This window comes from Nelumbo lutea, chromosome 7, assembly GCF_056320005.1.
Source record: "Nelumbo lutea isolate HS-2025 chromosome 7, American lotus-T2T, whole genome shotgun sequence".
NCBI classification, from domain to species: domain Eukaryota; kingdom Viridiplantae; phylum Streptophyta; class Magnoliopsida; order Proteales; family Nelumbonaceae; genus Nelumbo; species Nelumbo lutea.
In genome coordinates, this window is record NC_142690.1 from 3670409 (window position 1) to 3694043 (window position 23635).

At 35.1% G+C, this 23635-nt stretch overlaps 2 protein-coding genes and 1 non-coding gene across 7 annotated transcripts; 2 read left to right on the forward strand and 1 right to left on the reverse strand.

Moving 5' to 3' along the window:
• Nucleotides 1-977: 977 nt before the first annotated feature.
• Nucleotides 978-8091, forward strand: SRF2 (STRUBBELIG-receptor family 2). Of its 5 annotated transcripts, none has more exons than XM_088953708.1 (15): nucleotides 980-1202; nucleotides 1310-1381; nucleotides 1482-1547; nucleotides 1648-1719; nucleotides 1795-1866; nucleotides 2509-2580; nucleotides 2683-2748; nucleotides 2842-2907; nucleotides 3005-3330; nucleotides 6080-6348; nucleotides 6464-6714; nucleotides 6832-6979; nucleotides 7075-7214; nucleotides 7326-7482; nucleotides 7690-8091. In XM_088953708.1, the coding sequence occupies exons 1-15, from the start codon at nucleotides 1045-1047 to the stop codon at nucleotides 7861-7863; spliced, it is 2109 nt and encodes a 702-aa protein (XP_088809834.1). In that variant the 5' UTR covers nucleotides 980-1044; the 3' UTR covers nucleotides 7864-8091. The 5 variants fall into 5 exon arrangements, with proteins under 5 accessions (XP_088809837.1, XP_088809834.1, XP_088809835.1 ...); XM_088953709.1 differs by having other exon boundaries at nucleotides 981-1202; nucleotides 6101-6348; nucleotides 6449-6714; XM_088953705.1 differs by having other exon boundaries at nucleotides 982-1202; nucleotides 6449-6714.
• A 2863-nt stretch (nucleotides 8092-10954) lies between these two features.
• Nucleotides 10955-18322, forward strand: LOC148844695 (beta-glucosidase 12-like). Its single transcript, XM_088953712.1, has 12 exons — nucleotides 10955-11409; nucleotides 11535-11604; nucleotides 11687-11745; nucleotides 12007-12082; nucleotides 12248-12325; nucleotides 12451-12538; nucleotides 16605-16860; nucleotides 16959-17074; nucleotides 17155-17404; nucleotides 17503-17605; nucleotides 17738-17846; nucleotides 18000-18322. Exons 1-12 carry the CDS (start codon nucleotides 11224-11226, stop codon nucleotides 18166-18168), a joined length of 1560 nt encoding a protein of 519 aa, XP_088809838.1. The 5' UTR covers nucleotides 10955-11223; the 3' UTR covers nucleotides 18169-18322.
• Nucleotides 18323-21750: 3428 nt separating this feature from the next.
• Nucleotides 21751-21832, reverse strand: TRNAS-AGA (transfer RNA serine (anticodon AGA)). Its single transcript has one exon. It is a non-coding gene; the product is annotated as a tRNA-Ser (tRNA).
• Nucleotides 21833-23635: the final 1803 nt, after the last annotated feature.

A 23635-nucleotide genomic window follows, 5' to 3' on the forward strand; every position in this document is an offset into this window, starting at 1 on the left:
ATTCTTGAATCATATCTTCGAATTTGCTGTTGGTTGTAGACGAATTTCTCATTAGAAGTTTAGAGGGTTTTGCTTTCCTTCTTTTTTATTTTATTTTTCGTTAAGAATGTCAGATTTCCACGTTTTTTTGCAAACATTCTGCAGCCCCATTTTAAATGTCCAGAGTTCTCTGTTTTGGTTGTTCCATTATGATTTTCGTCTGTAATCTGAGTGTCCTTGCATTTTTTTATTTACTTTATGTATCTTTGTATTTTCATTCGGTTCTTGAACATTTTCTTGAGCTTCATCTTCCATTATCTCCTGCTTCTCACATCTTGTTTCACTGTGTATTTTGTTCGTGTCCTAACGGTTTCACGTTTATCTGCAGTTACTGATTCCGCCTAGCGCGCAGAAATAATGGCTATCTTCTATGTTCGGCTTCTTTTCACCGCATTTCTACTTTCCGTACCTTTGGTCTTGCCGACCTATGGATTGACTGATCCAATCGACGGTATTTCCTTCGGTCCTCTGTTTTTATAATTCGTTTCTTACCCTCTAGTCTCTTCTTCTTTCGTTTTTTACGAAAATCTCCACTGTGATTCATTTTATATTACTGTACTGCCGATACGATACAAAATTGTACTGGGCGATATTTGTTATCTACCCGATACGTCAATTGTTGGGCTTATTCATGCTTCTTCCGTTAAACACCCAATTGCTAGTTGTGGGCCCATAACCTGGTTGATCGGTAGCGACGAATTCACATCTGAGCCCCACTGCCGCCTCACATGCACATCTGAGCGTGCACTGGGAACATCTCCCGTACTAGTCATTGGAAGATGTTCCTATTGCACGGTTTGGATGTATTGTGGGGCGCATTTAGTGGGTCGCTGATGTGATCTCGGTAGAAATCCGCTTGATCATTCCCACTATAGTTCATTCTAGGGAGAATGACTGCATTGAGCTGCAGTGTACTTAATCCCTTTATTCTATGGGCTGTATATAACGTATACAATGTTCATGACACTGAGCCCTGTTTAATCAAATACCCCCATTACCCATGGGATGATTCTTCATTTTACTTATGCAGCCACCGCTCTTCGGAATCTTTACACGTCTTTGAACTGCCCATCACAGCTGAAGGGGTGGAACTTGAACGGCGGGGATCCCTGTGAGGAATCGTGGACAGGGGTCTCATGTTCTGGATCATCCGTCATATTCATGTAACACAGTAGCTACTTTTTTTTTTTTATTCATTTACCTAGTCTGTCTGCCTACTCTTTTCAGCGGATATTGCCAATTTCCCAACTAAACTACTCCCTCCATGCAGCAAGCTTCATGGGTTAGGCCTTGGTGGAAATCTCGGGGATCAGCTCTCAAGTCTCCTCAATTTAAAGCAGCTGTGAGTTACTTTTGCAGGTCATTGGGCGAAATTTGGTCAGTGCGTTTTACGGAAATTGTTTTTTTTTTTAATATATTTTTTTGTGGGTCCCTTGTATTAGGGATGTCAGCAACAATAAACTTCAAGGTGAAATTCCTTTCAGTTTACCCCCAAATGCCACACATATGTAAGTTTACAGTTTTCATCGGTTTTGTTCCTACCGTATGATGCTTTGATAATACATTAGTTTTTTCACGTTTATATTTACTCTGTTATTGTTAATGCAGAAATTTGGCATGCAATAATTTCAGCCAGTACATACCGAACTCCTTAACTTCCTTGAAATACCTACATCATCTGTGAGTTGTTTTTCTCCCCTAATTGTGCATTTTGTGATTTCTAGTTTATGAGTACTGAGTCATATCTTGGTGCAGGAATCTTAGCCACAATTCCTTATCTGGCCCCATCGGAAATGTATTTACTGGTTTGCAGAATCTAAAAGAAATGTATGACATCTTCACTACGTTTAGATGAAGTAGAGTGAAAAGAAACATGTATGATTTGTTGGGCGATTATTTTGATTTGTAGATAACATCTGAAAACAAATTTAGATGAACTGGAATGAAACAGATACATGCATATTTTGTTCAGGCCATTACTCCATTTATAGATGAAACTTTTGAAACCAAAATTTTTAGATTAATTTTTCTAAGTGCTGTTCATTTAGATTGTTGCTTATGGTGTTAGCTTGTGTTTGGTGGTCCTTGTTGAATCTTTAGACAGATAATGCTGGACTTTTTTGGTTCATTAAAATCACAAGTTATAATGTTATCTGTCATCCTTACTGGCTAACTACCATTTGTTTGGTTCCAAGATGAATTTGAAACAATTTAAGATATTTTAATTGCTGTTTATAGTCATGAGCTTGCTTTTTGATCCCTTTTACCATCCATTTTTGGACTCTTCTGTGGAATCATGTCTTGAAATATCTGCAGTTGGTTGCATGCCTTACTGTTTTATTCTGTCATTAAGAAAAGGGTGTTTCGGTTCTTATCCCAAATGCATGTGGTTGGCTACATGATTCCTCCACGATATGAAGTGTACTTGATAGTCAAATAGTAATTATTGGTTTTTATCTTATTTTTCAGGGATTTATCCTACAATTATTTCACTGAAGATCTCCCTAGTTCATTTGGATCATTGACAAATCTTAATAGGCTGTAAGTTTAAATGGATGAGACTTATGTGTACTGCATTGTGAATGATACATTTGTTTTATTATTTTTTATTTTTACCTATGTTTTTTTGTGGCATGTGTGCAGATACTTACAGAATAACAAGTTTACCGGATCTGTTATCCTGTTGGCCAATCTTCCATTAACTGACCTGTAGGGTTCAATAAGATTTAATTTTTGTTTTATTTCATATTTCTGTTTAAATTATTATCTTATAACAATTTTGATTGTATTTCTTTGTCACAGTAATATACAAAATAACAACTTCAGTGGTGTTATTCCAAGGGAATTCCAATATATACACAATCTATGGTTAGCTTTTATCTAATTTGAATGACTTTTCTATTTATCTTTGTTTGATTCATTATTGAATGATGCACTCAGTATTTACCTCCCTACTTCTTGTTAGGATTGGTGAAAATATGTTTAATACGGTAGCCAGTTATCCTCCCTGGGATTTTCCTGGGGATCAGCCTATTGACCAGAACATCAGCATCCCCCCAAGAACACAGTCCAGTGCCATTGCAAGCTATCCCTCCCTTAGGGTAGTAAAAAACAGGCAAAAAAGGTTGGGTCCTGGTGGGATAGCTTTTATGGTTGGTGGAGTTACTCTTATTGTAACCTGTGCAGCATTCATTATTGCAGTCCGCATTAATCGATCCCGTTCACGCATGCAAAAGATCTTGGAGACAAATGCTAGCTCAATACACTCTCTTCCAATCAGTACCTATATAGGTATAATCCTGTCTGAACAACCACTTTGCTAATCTGGGTTCTTTTTATACAAATGTAATTGATTATTCTCTAGTTTTTCAATGTTCTGTCCTAATACTTTTGCTGTTATTTGTGTTTTCCTCTTTTATTTTCTGGTACCATTCTTATATCAATAATTTACTTTAATAGTCACAAAAGAATCTATTCCTATTTTTAGAAAAATTAATATATGACCTTACCTTGTTTCTTTGGTAGTCGGTAGCTACTACGATAGTTTATTTTAACTATCATTTGCAGATTTTGCTTCACTTTCTTTACATATTCTTCCTTCATATATCTGCCGAGTTCAATCTTGTCATTTCAACCCTTTCTTCTTGGTTGTATGGGTTGAATTACTAATTTTACTTCACAGCTTGGAACTCTTGCTTCCTTTATGGCAGCGAAGTTCTTTTATTGTTCTTCAGTATGAAATAGCTCTTGACCTAATATATGGATCCCTGTTTTTTTTTTTTTTTGAAAGGTAAAGTAAAATTATTCAAGAAAGAGAAATTACAGCAACTCCCTGACCAAAAGGAAGGTCTAGAAGCAAATCAAGTTACAGACTTCACCAAGACTGAGAATTAAACAAATGAGACAAATTCAAGGTTCTTAAAGTCCTGAGTAACAGACACCCAAGACATCAGCTTGCCTACAGCTCTCTGCACTAGCTCTTCTGGGCTTTTAACTCTGTTACAGAAAATTCTTCAGCCCAAACAGACCACAAAACAGCTGCTGTAATGGTTTTCCAACTAGTTTTCCTTTCTTGTTTAGGCCTTTAATTTTCCAACAGCACGGCAGGTCCTTGACTGATCTTGGCATAACCTAGTTAATACCCAGATCTTTCAGGAAATGTCCCCACACCAGGGAGAAAATCGGTCAGTGAATGCACAAGTGATCTGTAGTTTCTGGGTGACACGTCTCTCCAGGTTAGATCTAGTCAAACATTTATCTAGAGCCATTGTCCAAACAAGAAATTTAGACTTGAGAGCTAAGGATTTAACAGAGAAGTAACCATCTGAATTCCATTTCCAGCTCCATTCATCCTCCAAATTTATATCTATCCTCTGATTCTGAAGCAGCCCCATCAGCTCCACACTCTCTTCCAGCTCTGAATCAAACAAATTCCTCCTGAAAATTGGGGGGGGGGGGGGGGGGGGGGTCCAAATAATGGTTCCTCCAGAAAAGTTGTAAACCTCAGCCACTGAAGAGTCTAATGCTAGATTCCACTTTGGAAAAAGATATATGATCGAAGCATCAGTTTATCCATTTTAACTCTATATTTAATAAACTTTACAAGGTTCTTCTTCCATGTACACAAGAAATTAGGAATAGATATAGCCTGCAGTAGGGTATAATATGGTTATTTAAGAGATTCAGGTAAAAAGAAAGGGAGAGTGATTTAGGAAGAATCTTCACAAAACTTTCTGTTGTGATCTTTTTACACATTACATTAAGAAAAATAACCATTTTTTGAAAATTCCATTAAATATTTTACTTCATTAATGGTATGCACCCTAAAATGTTTGAAGAAGCTTGGACTATCCATACCTTGAAACAAGACTTTTAAACTTCTAGTGCATGATTGAATAATCATTAGGAGCTGAGCAACTTTCTCTCTGCGTAATTTTTTATGACAAATTGATACGTCATCCCCTTGTGCAATGTTGCTTCTATTAATTGTACTGCTGTTTTCCTCTTGTAGGTAGTCCTGTTAGCATTATTATTAGGTTTAGGTTCTACCTTCCTACAACCTTGTTCCACCAATCATGCTTATGTCTTTTCTATATCTGTTGTATGTCATATAAACTCTTTTGGCTTTATTTCTATTTAATGATCTTGGTTTAAGATGAATTTCAGGGAGAACCTTGTTTATAATGAGTTTGGTTTGGGGATAAATTTATGTATGGACTGACAAGTTGCATTTTTATGTTGTAGTTATCAAATCAGCCCTATTTGATGATTTTAATCTTCCATCTTATTTTGACCTTTCTTAGATAAAAATAAAAGAATTAGATCTGTAGTCTATGGCCAGATTTTGGTCACCCAATGAGCTAACTTTTGGCAAGGGAGGGAGAGTCTTCTACATGGGGTTCAGCTATTGGAAGGTTTGTGTAACGTGCACCAACTGTGCAATATGGACCAGGAACTATTTCATGTATTGCAACAGGGTCTCTGTGATTTGTTAAGATGCCATTTGTTCGGGAACACCTTGTTGATGACTCATAGCTGCATCTAGAGTTAAATGGAACTGAAGAACATATATTTATTGAATATGATAAGCAATTTCTTCAGGAAGAAACTATCAAATCTGAGGCTGAAAAGATAGGATTAGAAATATATTTTATGCTTAAAGCACTTATAAAGAAGTAAAAACATTGTAAATGCTTTAAAACCAAATTTTCTGTAAAATTTGTTTGATATACAGTTGGCAATAGTTAATAATTTAAGCTTAAGGTGAGCGGTTAAATCCTGTATCAGGATGGAAATAAGAATGGAAAATACATTTCTAAGAAGGAAAATGTGGATAAAGAGACAATAATACAAGCCATGATGGAGGAGGAAATGATACACATTTATCTTCTATTTCGGGTAAGCATAGAATCCCTTGACTTGGTGTTAGTAAGTGAAACTTGTTTCTGTCTTGTGTATGCCATCTTACTTGTATTATTTTGGCTGGAGCTATCTTATATACATCTTCTTATTACTTGCCTTATTGGTGGTACTGCAATAGACTGTTCTCTTGCCACACCAGAAGTGAACTCCCAAAGCACGGTGAGTGGGTCTCCTGCAATGACTGCTCCAAGGCATTTACCCTCTGTTCGTCACATTAGAACTGAAAATATCTCTAGAAAAAGTTTCTCAAGAAGCAGAACTCCTGCAACTGCAAAGGCATACACTGTTGCAGAGATCCAATCTGCTACAAACAACTTCAGTGAGGACAACCTTCTTGGAGAGGGTTCTCTAGGTTCTGTTTACAAAGCGGTGTTTCCTGATGGCCAAGTATGTTTTTAATGCCTGAAATTATAAAATGAATGCTTCCGTTGTAAGTTTGATTTTATTTGAAATTCAATCAAGTTATGGATATCTCATATTTACCCAGACCTTGGCTGTGAAGAGCACAAGGATGGTGGCACTTTCTCTCCATGAAGAGGAGCAAGTCCTGGATGTTATCTTTAAGGTGGCACGTTTGAGGCATCCAAATATTGTCACACTTGTTGGCTATTGTGTGGGGGATGGACATCATCATCTTGTCTATGAGTATCTCAAAAACTTCTCACTTCATGATGCTTTGCACTGCAATGCTTACAAACCTTTGCCATGGATCTGCCGTGCCAGAATTGCCCTCGGTATTGCCCGGGCACTGGAGTAAGTATTCCATATTGTTGTGTCAACTAGCTCTTTGACATGAAGCAGGAAACTAGCTATTTCCTCTTATTATTTTCTGATTTTCAGTGGTTTCATTTTTATTATATGATATTTCAGCTATATCCACCTATCAGGTTTGCCTCCTTTGGCTCATAGTAATTTAAAGGCCACCAACATTTTGCTTGATGATGAGTTTATTCCTCGTTTATGTGACTGTGGGCTAGCTACTCTGAGGTCCCTTACTAGCAATAGTGTTAAACTTAAGGTATGTACTTCCTAGAGTAATAAACATATCCCTGATATAGTTAATGGGATGGTGGGGACAGGGTAGCAACTAAAATTGACCAACAATGCAAACAGGCTTCTGAAATGGCTATTAGCTATGCTGGTTATATTGCCCCTGAACATGGCCAACCTAGTCTGGATAACACAAAGAGTGATGTCTATGCTTTCGGAGTGTTGCTTTTGGAGCTTCTCACAGGAAGGAAACCTTTTGACAGGTTGGTGAATGGTTATCCTTCTTGTGAGCTATAACTGCATGTCTTGCTGCCTTCTAATTTATATCATGTTTCATGATGATGATATCTTCTCTCTTTTTTTTTTCCTGGTAGTTCAAAATCAGCTGAAGAGCAATTTTTGGTGAAATGGGCCTCATCCCATTTGCATGACTATGAGTCTTTGGAAGAGATGGTTGATCCAACAATTAAACTGACTTTCTCCTCCAAGGTTCTATCCCGGTTTGCTGATATTATCTCTATCTGTATTCAGGTAAAATGAATGTGCTACTAATTAAAGCTTACATTTATTTTGAAAGAGAAATAGGTGTAGTTTAACATGTATCTCATACATAAAGGCTTGCATTTAAATTGTTGTGTGTACATTAATGCATCTGTGAAAATGTTTACTAATAAGATTTTCTAACACCAAGATGTTTATGTATATATGTATGCATGCATGTGACTGGAACTCCAACAGCCCCAACCAGAATTTAGGCCATCAATGTCTGAAATTGTGGAATCGCTTATCTTTCTGATTCAAAGGACGGACACTGCCCAAAAGAATGGCGTTGATATTGAAGCCTCAGAGATGTCTTTCAGAACATCTGAAACCCGCTTCATGGAATCTCCATTTGGCTATGCTCTCACCTAACCTTCAGAATTAGAGTTTCATTCATCATAATCCATCTGGTTCTTTTCCGTGTAATTGTAAGTTCAGTTTTGTATGAGAAAATACTACACACACAAAAAAAAAGAAAGAATTTCTGTTTTCCTTTCCATTTTCTCTACAGTAGAGCTGTATCTGATGATGTAAAGAAAGAAAGGTTGAGGGAGCTAGAGTAGTCCAAATAATGGAATTTACATTATCTTGCACATTTACATTTCCAAGTTCCAATCTATACCTTGAATGAATTGAAACGGATATTGTGGTTCCTGTGAATGTGGCAATGGCACCAAAAATCAAATACCGTGAATGCCTTCTGGGTTGGGTTGGATGTTACCAAAATTCCACTTAAACATGAATTATTTATATATAAGCTCATACGTTGTTTACAGTCAATAGAGTTGCACATCAGTCAATAGGCTAGCTTAAGCTTAATATAATGAACCTTTCAAAAAAAAAAAAAACAAGGGCACCCCAAATGTACATCTCAGTGTGCATTGGAAACATTTCCAAAGGTTGTCATTCGGAGATATTTCTATTACGGGTTGAGATTAGCGTGGCTCCGCCCTTGGCGAGTAGATCCAGGATCCTTCCAACGGTGGATCCACATCTTCTGATGCATGTGATCCACACGCCTGTCTAAGGATGGTCCTGAACTTGGGTGGACACAAAAATCATATACAGTCAGCTGACCGGCTGAACAACCTATCATGAGTATTAAATGTAGACCCTATCTGAGCTATCCGAGCCCAATGTGTATAGAACCCTGGAGTGTTCATTGGAAATAAATTTTACCAATCATCATATGTTAATTTAGAAAATACGATTTCATTGTCTTTATTTTGGAAAATCCGATTTAGACAGAAATTGAGTTTTTGAAAGTTCACTACAAACGGACGATTTGTGGTCGGCTTGTTCTAATCCGTTAGGAGATGATTGATTTAAAAAGAAAACAAATCTAATCACATCATCATTCTAAACTTTACACTGTATCAGGCCCGGGTTTCAGGGTGGATCCATTCAAATTTTAACTCGAGCCCACCCAAGTTGCCGAGTCATGGACTGCCCGGAGTTGGATTCATGCATCCCTTGAGGCTTAAATTTGGAAGAATCCTATATTTCCAACCTCCAGCCATCCAATTTGACGCGTAGACCATACATAGAGAAAGATACTTTGAAATTATCTATCCCTATGCTACTGACTGCTTGCTCATTTGTCGTTGTCGACTAGGGTTGAACTTCGAATTAAATTTGGTTTGATCCAGTTAAACTTGAGCTTGGATTGAAAGGCCTAAGGATTTTTTTTTTTTTTGGGTGATCTGAAAGGAAAGAATACAGTTGGATTAGGCCATTTAACACAGTCCATGATTTGTCCCAGAGAATAATATTAGTCTTGAAACGACCCAAAGTCCAGGGGAGGACAAGCAAGCCAGTATTCTGGTGGTGGTGGGCCACCTCCTTTTTTTTATTGGGTCTGCAAAAAACCAAATTGAATCCGATATTGGTAGATGCAAATTTTATTTGTTTATATTCGAATTGAATTGAATTGAATTTGGATTACAATCGAATCAAAATGGGCAAAATATAATATAGTATTATTAAAATGAATGAAAAATGATTTTAATGTTGTATTTCATAAATAAAATGATGGATTGAAAATTATTTTCATGAAGCTTGAATAACAAGGATAAAAGACTTAAAAATACCTTGAGTTTTTATAAATTGACTTAGACATATTTTATGGACTAATCCCACACGATTAGAATATATTCTCCATCTGAAAAAGCACATGTGAAGTCATTTAGAATTTAAAAAAAAAATCTTATTTTTCCCTTAGGGAAGACGAAAAAATAAGGGAATTTTAAAAATTTGAAAGAAAATAAAGGATAAAAGAATCATAAAATATATATTAAGTTTTTTTTACCAAAAAACAACATTAAAACCAAATTTACTAATCTATCTACCTATATATTAATAAAGTTTGTTTCATACCCATTAGATATGAATGCCATGCAAGCCCATGTATACAATACACTGTCGTGTTTACTGTGCGGTATGGAGGGTGTTAGAATGCGTTTTCTTAGCAAATGATCAGGACTCCTTCATTGACTCCCGTGTCCTTTCCATGAAAAAGGTGATTGGGTGTGCCCAAATCAACAACCCAATGCTTTTCCCTGTTTTATTTTTACGGTTGGAATAAGCGCAGGTGATTAGGCAGACAGGCCACCAACTATACCTTTTTTTAAGTGTAATTTGGTGAATAATTAAGTAATTCGGTCAAAAGTTTGGGTTGGGCCCTAAGTACCCTCTGCCCATGAAAGGTGGGTCCATGTAGAGGCTCCATCTCCAGTTCTCCTTGCTTGATCCAATGGATGAGGCACCAAATCCAAAAGCAGTAGTATAGCCATTCATAGCCGCCTAAAGCCCATGGTATTATATAGCCAATAATATATAACTATATATCATATGGTCCTACAGTACTAGTACTAGGAAGTAAGAACCAAACAAATCCTTAATTTGCAATCACATGGAAAAAATATTTGTGGAAATTGATGACCACATTCATGGAATTTAATACTCTTCTTTTTATTTTTTATTTTTTTTTTCAAATATTTAACGTTTAATTAATAACACAAGAACAAGACCCCCTTATAAGAATTAGAAAAAAAATTGTCAAACATTATTTGAAAACTTTTCATCAAACATTTGATGTTTCCACAAAGCGATGGACTTTACCAACCAAGCAAGGTGGGTTATGGGTTATTCAGATGTATTGCTTCAAACTATATATAATTTTCCAAATTGCTAATTAAGCGCGTAAAGGAATGAATCAGTAGTCCCATCTGTGATCGGTGGAGTGTATTCTTCCATCCAATTAAGTCTAGAATTGAACTACATGGCGCATTCCTATTTCCTATAGGCTGTTGACATTGATTGTTACTTGTCTAGCAGCATCTAAGCTATTACTTATTAGCAGCAACAATCAGCCCCACTTTATTCCTTTTTCTTTGTCTTTTATTAAGGAGGTGGTGGTTCGGCGAACTTACATGAATTAATTTCTAAGTCTTTAATTTTGAATGGACAATTGAATTTTAACGTTGGATATAATATTTCTTTTCGTGTACGCATAGTCTCCTTCCAGTTCGAATTTGCTCCTCACAGCACTTGGGAGCCGCACATCTGGAATATCTTTGTATCTGTAATTTATCATTATTCATGGAGAGATGGTCCCAATGCATGTCTGCAACGTGCTGTGCTACCTAGCTGCTATATATATATATATATATATTATATTTTGATTAATGAATTGAAACAAATAGATTATTGATATTCATTGTGAATTGTGATATGATATATATTTCAATGGTGATTCGTGAAGGCTTTTTTGCTCTCCTTAGCTTATTCCTTGTTCTGGTGGTCGAATTGTTGGGTCATGCCGAGAGTAGTGTTAGAATTAGTAATGTCTCAGCTTCATTCGGCAGAAGCAAATTTCCGTCGGATTTCGTTTTCGGAACAGCTTCAGCTTCTTATCAGGTTTGTCATCACTCTTCAATTATCTAGCTAGGTGCTGGAAATCTCATTCTCATCATCACCATCTATACATGGAAGCTATCGGAACCAATGTGTCTGACTGTTCAGTTTTCACATGGTTTTAACAGTATGAGGGAGCGGCAAATGAAGGCGGAAGAGGTTCATGCATTTGGGATACCTTCACTCACACATACCCAGGTTTCTCTCTCTCTCTCTCTCTCTCTCTCTCTCTCTCTCTCTCTCTCTCTGTAGCTAAACGCAGTGCGTTAATGGTGTGCAGGTAAAATAAAAGACGGCAGCAATGGAGACGTTGCCATAGACTTTTATCATCGCTATAAGGTATTCTGCACTATTTTGCCTCAAAATTTCCCTCTCTTTTGCACGTTATGAGTATGAATGGTATGCAGAAAAGATTTTTCATTTTTTTATGGAGCTGCTGGGGATTTTGAGTTAATTTTGAACCATTGATTTCCGTAGGGTATGTTTGGTTTGATGGGAGGTAAGTAAGTAGAGACAAAACAGAAAAGTTATTGATGAGGGATTGTTGAGGAATGGTGAGATTTCTGTAATTAATCTGTTTGACATGAATGACTTGTACAGGAGGACGTGGGGATAATGAAAGAAATGGGGCTGGATGCCTTCAGGTTCTCTATATCTTGGTCCAGAATATTGCCAAGTAAATACTTGTTTTTTTCTTTTGGCAAACTAAATATATTACTTGGTTATTGCCTAATTATTTCATTAATCTATCTATCTGTAGTTATTTCTTCATTTCTTTCTTATTTCCACATTAATTTATCTTTTTTTTCTTTTTTTTTTCTGAATGTTATTGAAATCTCAGATGGAAAGTTAAGTGGGGGAGTGAATAAGGAAGGCATCACATTCTACAGCAATCTCATCAATGAGCTTTTATCCAAAGGTTTACAACCTACCTCTCTCTCTCTCATCTCAGGAGTCATTGGGTCATGATGATGAGAACCTTAATCGTTCTCTGTTGTTTCAATTTCAGGTTTTCTCTTATTGATTGCTTAATTTCATGTGTAGGCATTCAACCTTTTGCGACTCTCTTCCACTGGGATCTTCCACAAGCACTAGAAGATGAGTATGGTGGTTTTCTAAATGCTAAAATTGTGTAAGTGGCTCCTAACAATTCTAATTCTATCCCTAGTTAGAGAGCTAATATTTAATTAATCTGCTGCAACCGTGGTCACACAACTTTCTTACAACCTTCCGTTGAAACACTGACAGGCAGGTCAGTGATGGAATTAAATTTCAAAATTCAAACGTCGATCACTTGAGCTACTTTTTAAATTTTAAATAAAATTTCATCACTGGGTGCCCACATGATCTCATTGAGGGTCAGAAGAAGAAAAGTGTTGTGAGTTGTGACCACAGCAGATACAGACACGGGTGGGAGACATGCCCCACCCCAATGGTTTCACGCATATTTACTAAAACAACCCCTATAATTTGTAACTGTTTTATTTTATTGACCTTTTGTTTGCAACTATTTGTATTTCTGTGGGCATGGACCCAGTTTTTTTTTCCTTTTCATGATTAAATTACTTGGTGTTATGGTCAAATCTTGGACCGTGAAGAAGTTGTAGTTTTAGATCAACCACTTTGTATAAAATCTGTACTACTATAAAAAGTAGGAATAGCTTTTAAAATTTTTAGAACTTTTGTTGACTAAAATACCCCCCCCATTTTTGAAATATGGTCTTTTGTTGTGGGGGTAGAAAATGTAAATTGAATACTATTATTGAATGCATTCAATTCCTTCTCATTAAATCTTACATTTAAGGTATTAACTCCCATTTACCTCATTGAATCATATATTTAAAGCCTTAATTTATTTTGATCACTAAATTTCTCTAATTAAATGTATACATAATAAATTAATAATTCCAATAACATAAAAAATTACACTTTTAAAATCTACATGGGAAAATAGTGTCTACATCTAGGTGGTGGTAAGAAATTAAACCATTTTGGGTCAAATTTCATGTTGCCACAATTAATACTAGCAGGGACCCATGCGATGCATAGAAAAATTTGAAAGATTTAATAAATTTATTTATTATTAATTAATATTAATTTAATAATCAAAATTTCTTGTTAATTAACTAAAAGAATTCAAAGCTATTGTTAATATCTATAATTTTAATAATTGTATTTTCATTTAATGTTGATTTACAGAAAATAATTATTGTTAATTTAATATGAATAAATATTTTTAATAAATTTAGTTTTACTAATAATTTATAATAATTTTAATAATTATTATTATTTTTATTATTTTTAAATGAAAATTTGATTAACTTTAAATAAATAAAAATAATTACAAAAGCTAACATTTTTATTAATTTAACTAATAATTAACAATTATATAGGAATGGCAACGGGGTGGGTTCTGGGTGGGGCACCCCATCCCTGTCCCTACCCCATAGTCAAGACACTCTACCCCAACACCACCCTGTCCCCAACGTTAGGCGGGTTCAAGGCAAGGCAACCACTCAATGTCGGGCAGGTTCAGGGACAAGGCACTCCACTCCTCATCAAGGATGGGGAATCCTCAAATTTCCTCGTCCCGTCCCCAGTATTGGGCAGGTTCAAGTAGAGGTGTCAATCGGGTCGTGTTGGGCCGAGCCTTGGGCCATGCTAGGCTGTGAACAAGGCCAAGCTATGAAAGGTCATATATATATATATATATATATATATATGCTTCTTAAATTATTAATAAATATGAATTTACTATTAGGAAATATAAATTAGTTTATTAATTTATTACTAAATTAATATAATATTAGTTTATAAAGTATACTGAAAATAGGACATTTTTTGTATAGATCGGGCTTCAAGCTCGAGCTTGAACTTTGGGCTTTATATAAGGGTTGGGCTCGGACTCAAGATCTAGGCCCAATGGTTGGGTTGGGCTTGGCCTCAAGCTTGCACATTTTCTCTTGATAAAGAGGCCCATGTTAATTATACAATTTTTATTTTTTATAAATTAATTTTTTTATTTAACTATAGTCTACTATAAAAAATATATAACATTTCTATATATATATATATATATATATTAATATAAATTTTTTTATTTAAATATTATATAATAATATTTATCATATATGCATATAACTTCCAAGTTGAGTTTATTAGGGGTTGTATAGCTTGGGCTCTATCCGCTAAAGCCATCATTGGACTCTAAAAGCTTGATACCCAATTATACTTCATATCTGATTATCCCTAATAATGTGTGGGCATGGCTAATTATCCCTGATAATGTGTGGGCATGGTGCATATCTTAGTTAGACCTAACTCAAAAGAAAATAGTTGCTTGAGCCTGCAAATTTATAGATCTAATTAGGCTAGGTTAAGTTATATACAATTTGTTGTTTTTATTATTAACTATTAAAATATTGTTAGATATTAAAATATTGTAATTATTAAATTACTGTATTTATTTAAAATACAACAATTTTTGGAAATTATCACATTTTAAAAAATATTGCTAATTTCTAGGCTAAAACTAATAAAATGTAATTTTTTGGTAATTAAATGTAATTTTCTACTATTTACAGCTTAAGTTATAATTACTGTTAGTTACAATTTAAAAATAATTATTGTCAATAATATTACTATTAATAATATAAATACATTATCTTTTCGTTATTATTCAGTATTTTTTGCAATAAAATACAATTAATTTATCTTTTAATTATTTTTAATATTTTAATTAAGCTTTATGTTTTCAGAACTTTTGGATTTTTAATTGATTTTAGGTGTTTTTTCATTATTATTCAGTAATTTTTGCATATGTGTATTTTTCAATAATTTTCAGTATTTTAATCATTTATTTTTGCATATTATTCACCACAAAATTAATTTGCATTTGCTTTCAGTAAAAATAAATTAAATAACTAAATAAATACCATCATTAATATAAAATTCAACTAATTTTCAATATTTTTCAATAATTTATGGCTCGGGTATTTTTTAATAATTTTTGTTATTTTTAATAATAAAATACTTTTAATTATATTCAGTAAATACACTTATTAATATAAATTTTTTTTAATAATTTTTAATTATTTTTAGTATTCTTAATTATGTTTATGTTTTTTAGAATTTTTTGGATTTTTAATTAATTGTTGGTATTTTAAAACTATCAATTAAGGTCTTAACTCATAAGTTATCTAATAATATTATTAAAACTATCAATTAATATTTTTATATTTAAATTTCTAATTTTTATTGGTGTTTATTAAGTTAGACTTTTAAGTGGAATTGAAACACATTTTTAACATTTACTAAGTTTTGTTAATATTTATTTTTAGTATAAGTTTAGTGGATTTTTAAATTAATAATTTTTTGATTGTTTAACCTCAACCTATTTATATTATTTGATTTATATCATGGTTTTCAAAACCGGACCAGACCGGAAAAATCAGGAATCGGTCAGGTGATGGGTTCCATTTTACCCCAGAACCGTTATTTTGCAAAAAAAAAACCATTGATTTGGTCAGCAAACCATTGACCTTGGCGATCAAACCATTTGAACTATCCAACGTTTTTGTTTATTTTTTATTTTTTATTTTTTGTTAGAACGGGTTGTCCATTCGATTCAAATGGTCAGACCATTTAACTTGGAAACCAGACCTTTGACCGATTTGTTGTTCGGTTCGATTTTAAAAATATTGATTTATATTATTACTATAATACATCAATTTGATATGTTCCCAATACCAAAAATGATGAAGCATTACTATAAATAATATATAATAATACACCATGACGGATTCAGCCGATGATAGTAATAAAAATGATAAAAATGATGAGACATCACCGGGAGATATTCCCAATACATGACGGGGATGTGCTGTGGAAAATTATCTTGTGCGGGTTGATTTCAACTCGAGAGATGCATGGGAATGACGAACGTCTCTGCAAAAGCTGTTAGCCTTTTATTACAAATTCATTTGATTAGTTCAGATATTCTTACGTGGATTTAAAAAAGGAAAACTTAAAAATTTGAGAAATTAAGAAAAGGGTGGGAGAGAAAAATTTGAGAAACGTGCCGACATATATATATATATATATATATATATATATATATATATATAAAAGATGTGAAAGAACCCTAAAATAATAAACTTGGGTGATGGGTCACCTGATGAGATTGGATGTAAAAAAAGGGATGACTTCCGAGACTACGCGGAGCTTTGCTACAAAGAGTTCGGTGATCGCGTGAAGCACTGGATCACTTTAAATGAGCCATCGACCTTTAGCTCTTCCGGCTACGCCACCGGCACCTTTGCTCCCGGCCGATGTTCTTCATGGCTGAACCGAAACTGCACCGGTGGGAATTCCGGGACCGAGCCCTACGTCGTAGCCCACAACCAGCTTCTTGCTCACGCTGCCGCTGTGAAGGTGTACAAGGAAAAGTACCAGGTAATTAAGTTAATTTCTGGTGGGCCAAGGATGGTGGATCGACTGTATCATCTGTATGGTTCATGTCCCAGAGGTTGACGCATCTCCATTATTGGCAGGCATCTCAGAAAGGCAAGATTGGAATCACGCTGGTGGCACCTTGGTTTGTGCCCTTCTCCGACGACCAATCCAGCAAAGATGCTGCTCGACGAGCTATGGATTTCGTATTTGGATGGTGAGTACTAGTCATCTGCACTACTCTTTTCTCCTATCTGATCAGTGCAAGCCGGAAGAGAATATGATTTTTTATTACAGGTATACCGACCCATTGACCTATGGCGACTATCCAGACAGCATGCGAACTCTCGTGGGAAATCGGTTGCCAAAATTCTCACAAGACCGGTCCATTGCAGTGAAGGGATCGTTTGATTTCCTGGGATTAAATTACTACTCTGCTGCTTATGCAGCCAACGCTTCCACCTCCAATTCTGCTTCCGCAAGCTACCCTACCGATTCTCGAGTGACTTTGACATCGCAACGGAATGGTGTCCCCATTGGTCCAAAGGTATTATTGATTTCATATCAGCAACTAATCGATCAATCAACTCATTCTTATTAAATAAATGGATTAATTAGCAGCTTATGTGTTTGATTAATTTACAGTCTGGTTCGGATTGGCTTTATGTATACCCAAGAGGAATTCGAGACATGTTGCTCTATGTAAAGGCACGATACAATGATCCAACCATTTATATTACAGAGAATGGTGAGCTAATCACGTACAGTTGATCTGCGCAGTTTCTTTCTGTAATTAATTTTTCCCATATCATGAAACGTTGATGGTCACAAGTGGATGCTGCTGATATATATTATTTTCTTCAATTGATTTGTTTGTCAGGAGTTTCAGAGGTAGACAACAGTACATTGACGTTGGAGGAAGCCCTGAAAGATGACTTGAGGATAGATTATCATCGTCGCCATTTCTGTTTCCTTCAAAGAGCCATTCAGTGAGTTGGGATTCCTTCGTTCTTTTCTGTGTGTTTTTCCCTTCCATTTCATCCTTGCATTGAAATTGAAAGTACAGAAGATTAATGGGTACTGGGAAAACATTAATGTGAAAGACTGAAGTGAACGAATGTTTTTTTTTTTTTGACATGCAGGGAGGGTGTGAAGGTGAAGGGATACTTTGCATGGTCGCTTTTGGACAACTTCGAATGGAGTTCTGGTTACACAGTTCGGTTTGGTATTAACTACGTGGACTACAAAGATGGGTTGAAGAGATATCCAAAGCATTCCGCCTCTTGGTTCAAAAATTTCCTCCAGAGATAGGCCCAGGCCCAGGCAATTACTATGACTCTTGTGTTGATCGAGTAAATAAGCAGTGGACATCTATCTGCTCTTTTCTTTTCCCTTTTTGACTTTCTTTATGTCTTAGTTAAAAGCAATAATAAATTACCTAGAAGGTGAAGCCCAGTTTTTTAAATCTTAGTCCAGTCCACCCAAATTGTAGCCCCAACTGCGCTAGGCATGTCAAGACACTCCTGTGTGAGTGTGACTGTGTGAGAAACTTGAGGATAGCAAATTTGGGCTACCAAGCCTGCCATCAATTTTGATTTTGATAAAGTCATGCACTAATTTAACAATCAAGAATTGAATAATGAATAAAAAATAATTACCTTAAGTACTTTTAGGATCGGATATGATTCAATGGGCAAATCATACACAACATCAGCAAAATGGGTTGCCATTTTGTTCCCTTGACAAATAGCAAGAGTTTATTGGGGACTGGCGAGAGTTTATATTATTTAGATAACCTTGTTTTAATATATAGATATAGATTTGGGATTAATGGGATGAGGGAAAATGGAATGAACATTGACTATTGGAGAGAGAGTAGGGGTGAGCATAGATCAATTCAATTTGGTTTCAAGGCCAAACCTATAACTTACCCTATAGGTGTCAGTTCCAGGTCTTTGGAACCAGGGCCTACTTAGAACCTACCCTATAGGGGCTAGTTTTAGGTAGGGGTGTTCATTTGATCAGTTTGGTTCAGTTTGATTCAGAAAATGGAGCTTAACCGACATTTCAGTTAGGTCTTTTTCATGAACCGAACCAAACCGAAATAGAGTTGAAACCAAAGCAAATTTAAATCGGTTTGATTCGGTTTTAATTTGGTTAGTTAAGATATAAATGTATTTTATATTTATATTAATAATTATTATTAAAATATATCAATATTTATACTTAAAATGCATATTATATATTATTATTAATATAAATAGTAATGTTAATAATAATATGCATATTTATAATTAAAAATATAAATATATGTATTTACTTTGGTTAATTTGGTTTATGGTTCGGTTCGGTTGATCTTTTTCTCAAACCGAAAACCAAAATTTCTAAAATTTAAAAACCAAACCGAATCGAAAATTGAAACAACCAAACCAAATTAACTTAATCGATTCGGTTCGGTTTGGTTTTCAATTTGACAACTGAGTTTGAACACCTAGTGTTCTAGGGTCAATTTTGGCCCTGGTGGTTCTAGGGCCTACCCAAGGTAATTTAATATTATAATTTAAAACTAATATTAATTTTATTGAATAAATTAAGTAATTTAATATTATGTTATATTAAAAAATAATAAGTATGATAAATAATTATTATTTTTATTAATGATTGAAATAGAATACAAAATTTAGAGAGAAAACGAAGGTAAAGTTGCGATTGGAAACAAAGTAAATGCAAATCTATAAGGTATAAATTGACATTTTACGTATTTTATTAAATACAAATCGATTCACTCTTTTATGTTTGATTTACTCTTTTCTCATTGGGCACCAATGACTTAAATGAATAAGGAGACTTTTGCCAACACTTGCAAGCTTACACCGATGAAAAAAGTATTGAATGGATCTCTAGGCATTCTGACCGCTGGATTTCTTGAAGATCCCTTTTATCATCAAAGTACTTAGACCAAAAGCATGACCCCTCCATACCTTGGAGATCCCTTTTAATCACCGGAAGGATTTGATAGATTAACACATTCGCAGGGATAAAGCCACTCCCAGGCCCAGCCGCCCAAGGGGATGCCGACAATCCTAGAAAGATCTTAGCTGAGATGCTTGAAATCCACTGGTTCCAAGATCTCTTTAGGCTATCAGTGTTACAGGAGTTGTATTGTTATAGAACTGAACCCAAATATAATCGAGTAGCCTGGTATTCAGGGCATCGTTGCGATACCTATCGGGAAAAGGGCACTGAGTAATTGTCTGATATACCTTCCTCCCTTGATCGTTGTACCCAGACAGGTACCTAGTCAAATTGCCCCAGTGTTCAGCCTTTCCTCTCTCGATGTCGAAATCTATATCGTTGATCACAGAATCACTGGCTACAACGATTAGGAATCTCCGGCCATGAGTTCTTAGGCGTAGGAGTAAGTGTGACGTTTTCCTTGTGCATAGTGGGATGCTTGAACACTTAAACAAATGATCGGACTCTCAGATCTCAAACACTGTGACAATATAAGAATATAATCATTACTTAGACCACCATTCTGGTGGATGAGGGCAAACCCTTGACCTGTTTCCCTCGATGAAGGAAGAGCGTGAAATTTTACATCGAAAAAATTGAGATAGTTTTTCGCTTAAGATCGATGTAAATCCTAACATATTTGTACTTTTACATCAATTTTAGGGTTGTTTTTACAACATTTTCAACGGAGTGCAATCCAATCCAATAAATACCATTAAGTCTGGATTAGCCCAATTCAATATTTCTTGTTGATCCATCCAATTTGTCCAAATTAATTTTGGTTTGGAGAGGAACCAATCCAAAATTGGCCCATTGACGCCCCTATTAACGCCCATACATCATACCACACATGACTACATGAGGTTCTAGAAAAGTTTTAACTACTTGGGCTAAGCAATGGGCCAGGGTGTTAACTTTTTTATTTATATAGCAAAAAAAAAAAAAAAAATCTGAAAGTTGCCTCAAAAGGTGACGATCAAAAATTCTTGACCATCCAGGCATATCAAAAGGCAATGCCAGTTGTTTGTAGCATCACATTTCAGCCCTTGGTAAATAGTCATAAGCTCAGCCTCATCTGCTAACCCCAACCTTCCTCCATAATTAAACCCATAAAAAGTAGTTGGTTAGAAAACCAAAGTCTGCCATAAGAACTGATATTAGATGAACTTGTGCGGGCCACCATCATAGAGTAGGATAACAAATATATTTATTTGAAAACAATAATCGACAAAAGGTTGTTCCAAATCGACCTGTTGATATAAATTAATATTTAATAATTCACACAATCAATATGCATCATACCACTTGATATAAATTACAAGTAAAAAGGATTTGAAGTTAAATCTTTAGGCTGATGGGTAATAAATTTATCAGTACGTCATGTTTTGATTATTTGTCTTTGTTATATGGGTTTTATTATCGTCATCATCTTTATTATTATTATTATTATTATTATTATTCCCTCAAAAATGCAGGAATGATAGGTTTGAAGAGTATTTTGCATTTTCAAATAGGGTTCAACTATAATATGGAAAAGATATGATATTTGAAAATTTTCTGACCAATTAAATGAAATCATAAATCGTGATAGCCAATCAAGTGTTATTTATCAAAAGGGTTTGACTATGATATAAAAAAAGATATGATATCTAAAAATTTTTTGACCAATCAATTGAAATTATAAAGGTGATAACCAATCAGGTGTTATTTATCAAAATTCACCAAAGGTTTTGAAGAGGATATAGATTGGAATGTGCAAAGAGGCGAATAGGGTTTTGAATTTACAAATTAGCCCACCATTAAACCGCCCCAATGGTATTAGCCAACTTTATAAAATTTGAAACGCAAAATAATAATTCTGAGTTGAAATGATATAAGCGTGGGCGGCAGGATTCGAACCTGCGCGGGCAGAGCCCACATGATTTCTAGTCATGCCCGATAACCACTCTGGCACGCCCACTTAGATGTTCATTCAATGTGATCAAAGATATAATATTATTATATACACCTCCATATTAAGATGCGGGTTAAGGTTTCATGTAGAGCGGTTTGGTTCCACTCATATTAGTTTGGATTTTATGTATAATTAATGTAAAGCAAAATTTCAAAATTTATGAAAGCAAAATCTTGCTCGTGCAGTGCGCACAGACTGGCTTTGCCCTTCTGATCAGATCATGTTTGTCTGGACTACATGATTGATGGGAAGCATGTCCACTAGTTAGATGGTCAAATTGAATAGTAAAATGTTGATCGGATGAAATGAATAATGGCGGGGAGGTAGGTTTCTTGGTTTCTCAGTCTCACGATGGAGCATTTCTTCAATAACAAGCTCAACAATGATGCTGCCCAACCCCATCAACCTTGATTTCATTTTAGGATTCTTTCCTTTTTTTGGACTTTAAGGAGGGGGAGTCCGTCAATGGGGTTTTGATTCCCCTTTCACCCTTTCAAGATATTGATGTTGGTATTTCAGATTCATGTGGAGACTGTGATAATAATTTTTTCTGGGTATCATTTATTCATCTTCTAATTGGAAAAGTTATTTATATTAGTTTTTGAGATTCATGTAGACTATATTAAAAAAATAATTTCTTTGGGTATCATTTACCATCTTTTAGGTATATGTTTGGCAGCTATGCTGCATATACAGTACTGTTTTATGAGAAAACAGTGTCTTTTTTTTGTTAGGAAACATTACTGCCAAGTAGGACGTTTCATGGGGCAATAGCAATACCTTTCATTTGGTACCAATGCTTCATATCTATCTTCAGCATTGGTACTCACTATAGAAAGTCTGTATCACTTCCACATCATGCCCTTCTTGATTTTCAAGACATGGTTTGGAACACCGATTTTTTCAATGTAATGCTAATGTGTCACCGTTTTCTAGAGTAATGACATCGATGCCAAACACCGCCTAGGTGGGTAAATAAGTTTTCCTCATGGGAGAAGTTACCAAATACCAACACATGAAGAAACAAATCCGCCCCTCTTAATAATGGTTTTTTTATAGACAAAATGGTCATTATATTATTTATCTAAGAAACAAATGAATATAGATAAATGCACTTACCCAAGTTAATGATCAAATTAAAAACAAACTAAGCATCAAGCATGGCGTTCGGTTATGTTGATGTTTATTTGAAAAACAATGCCAGGTCATTGCCACATAGACATTTATTCAAAATTGTTATTTGGTAAAATGTTTGTCTCGATTTATATGAGAGAATAGTTGGAAAAAACTTTATTTTAATGTTTCTCCCAACACCACCCAGGCATTTATTTACTGTTCAGCTTATATAGCGTCTAACCAAATGATGATAGTTGACGATGTACCCTAGGAACTTTCTCGATGTGACACCGAAGATACATTTGTTCGGATTTAGTCTCATGTTGAATTGTCTCAGGATTTGAAATACAGAACACAAATCGTGTATTAATTCGTGTGAGAACTGTCTTGATGACCATGTCGTCTACATAACACTTTATCTTTGTGCCAATTAAAGGTTGAAACAACTTATTCACAAGCCTTTGAAAGGTTGCCCCATCATTTTTTAATCCGAACGGCATAACCTTGTAACAGTATAGGCCGAACTCTATGATGAACGAGGTCTTTTCCTCATCGGCCGAATCCATTCTGATTTGGTTGCAGCCCGAATAGGCATCTAAGAAGCTCAACAACTCATGTCCCAAGGTCGCGTCCACTAGGCGGTCAATTCTGGGGAGGGGGAAGCAATCTTTCGGGCAAGCTCAGTTCAAGTCA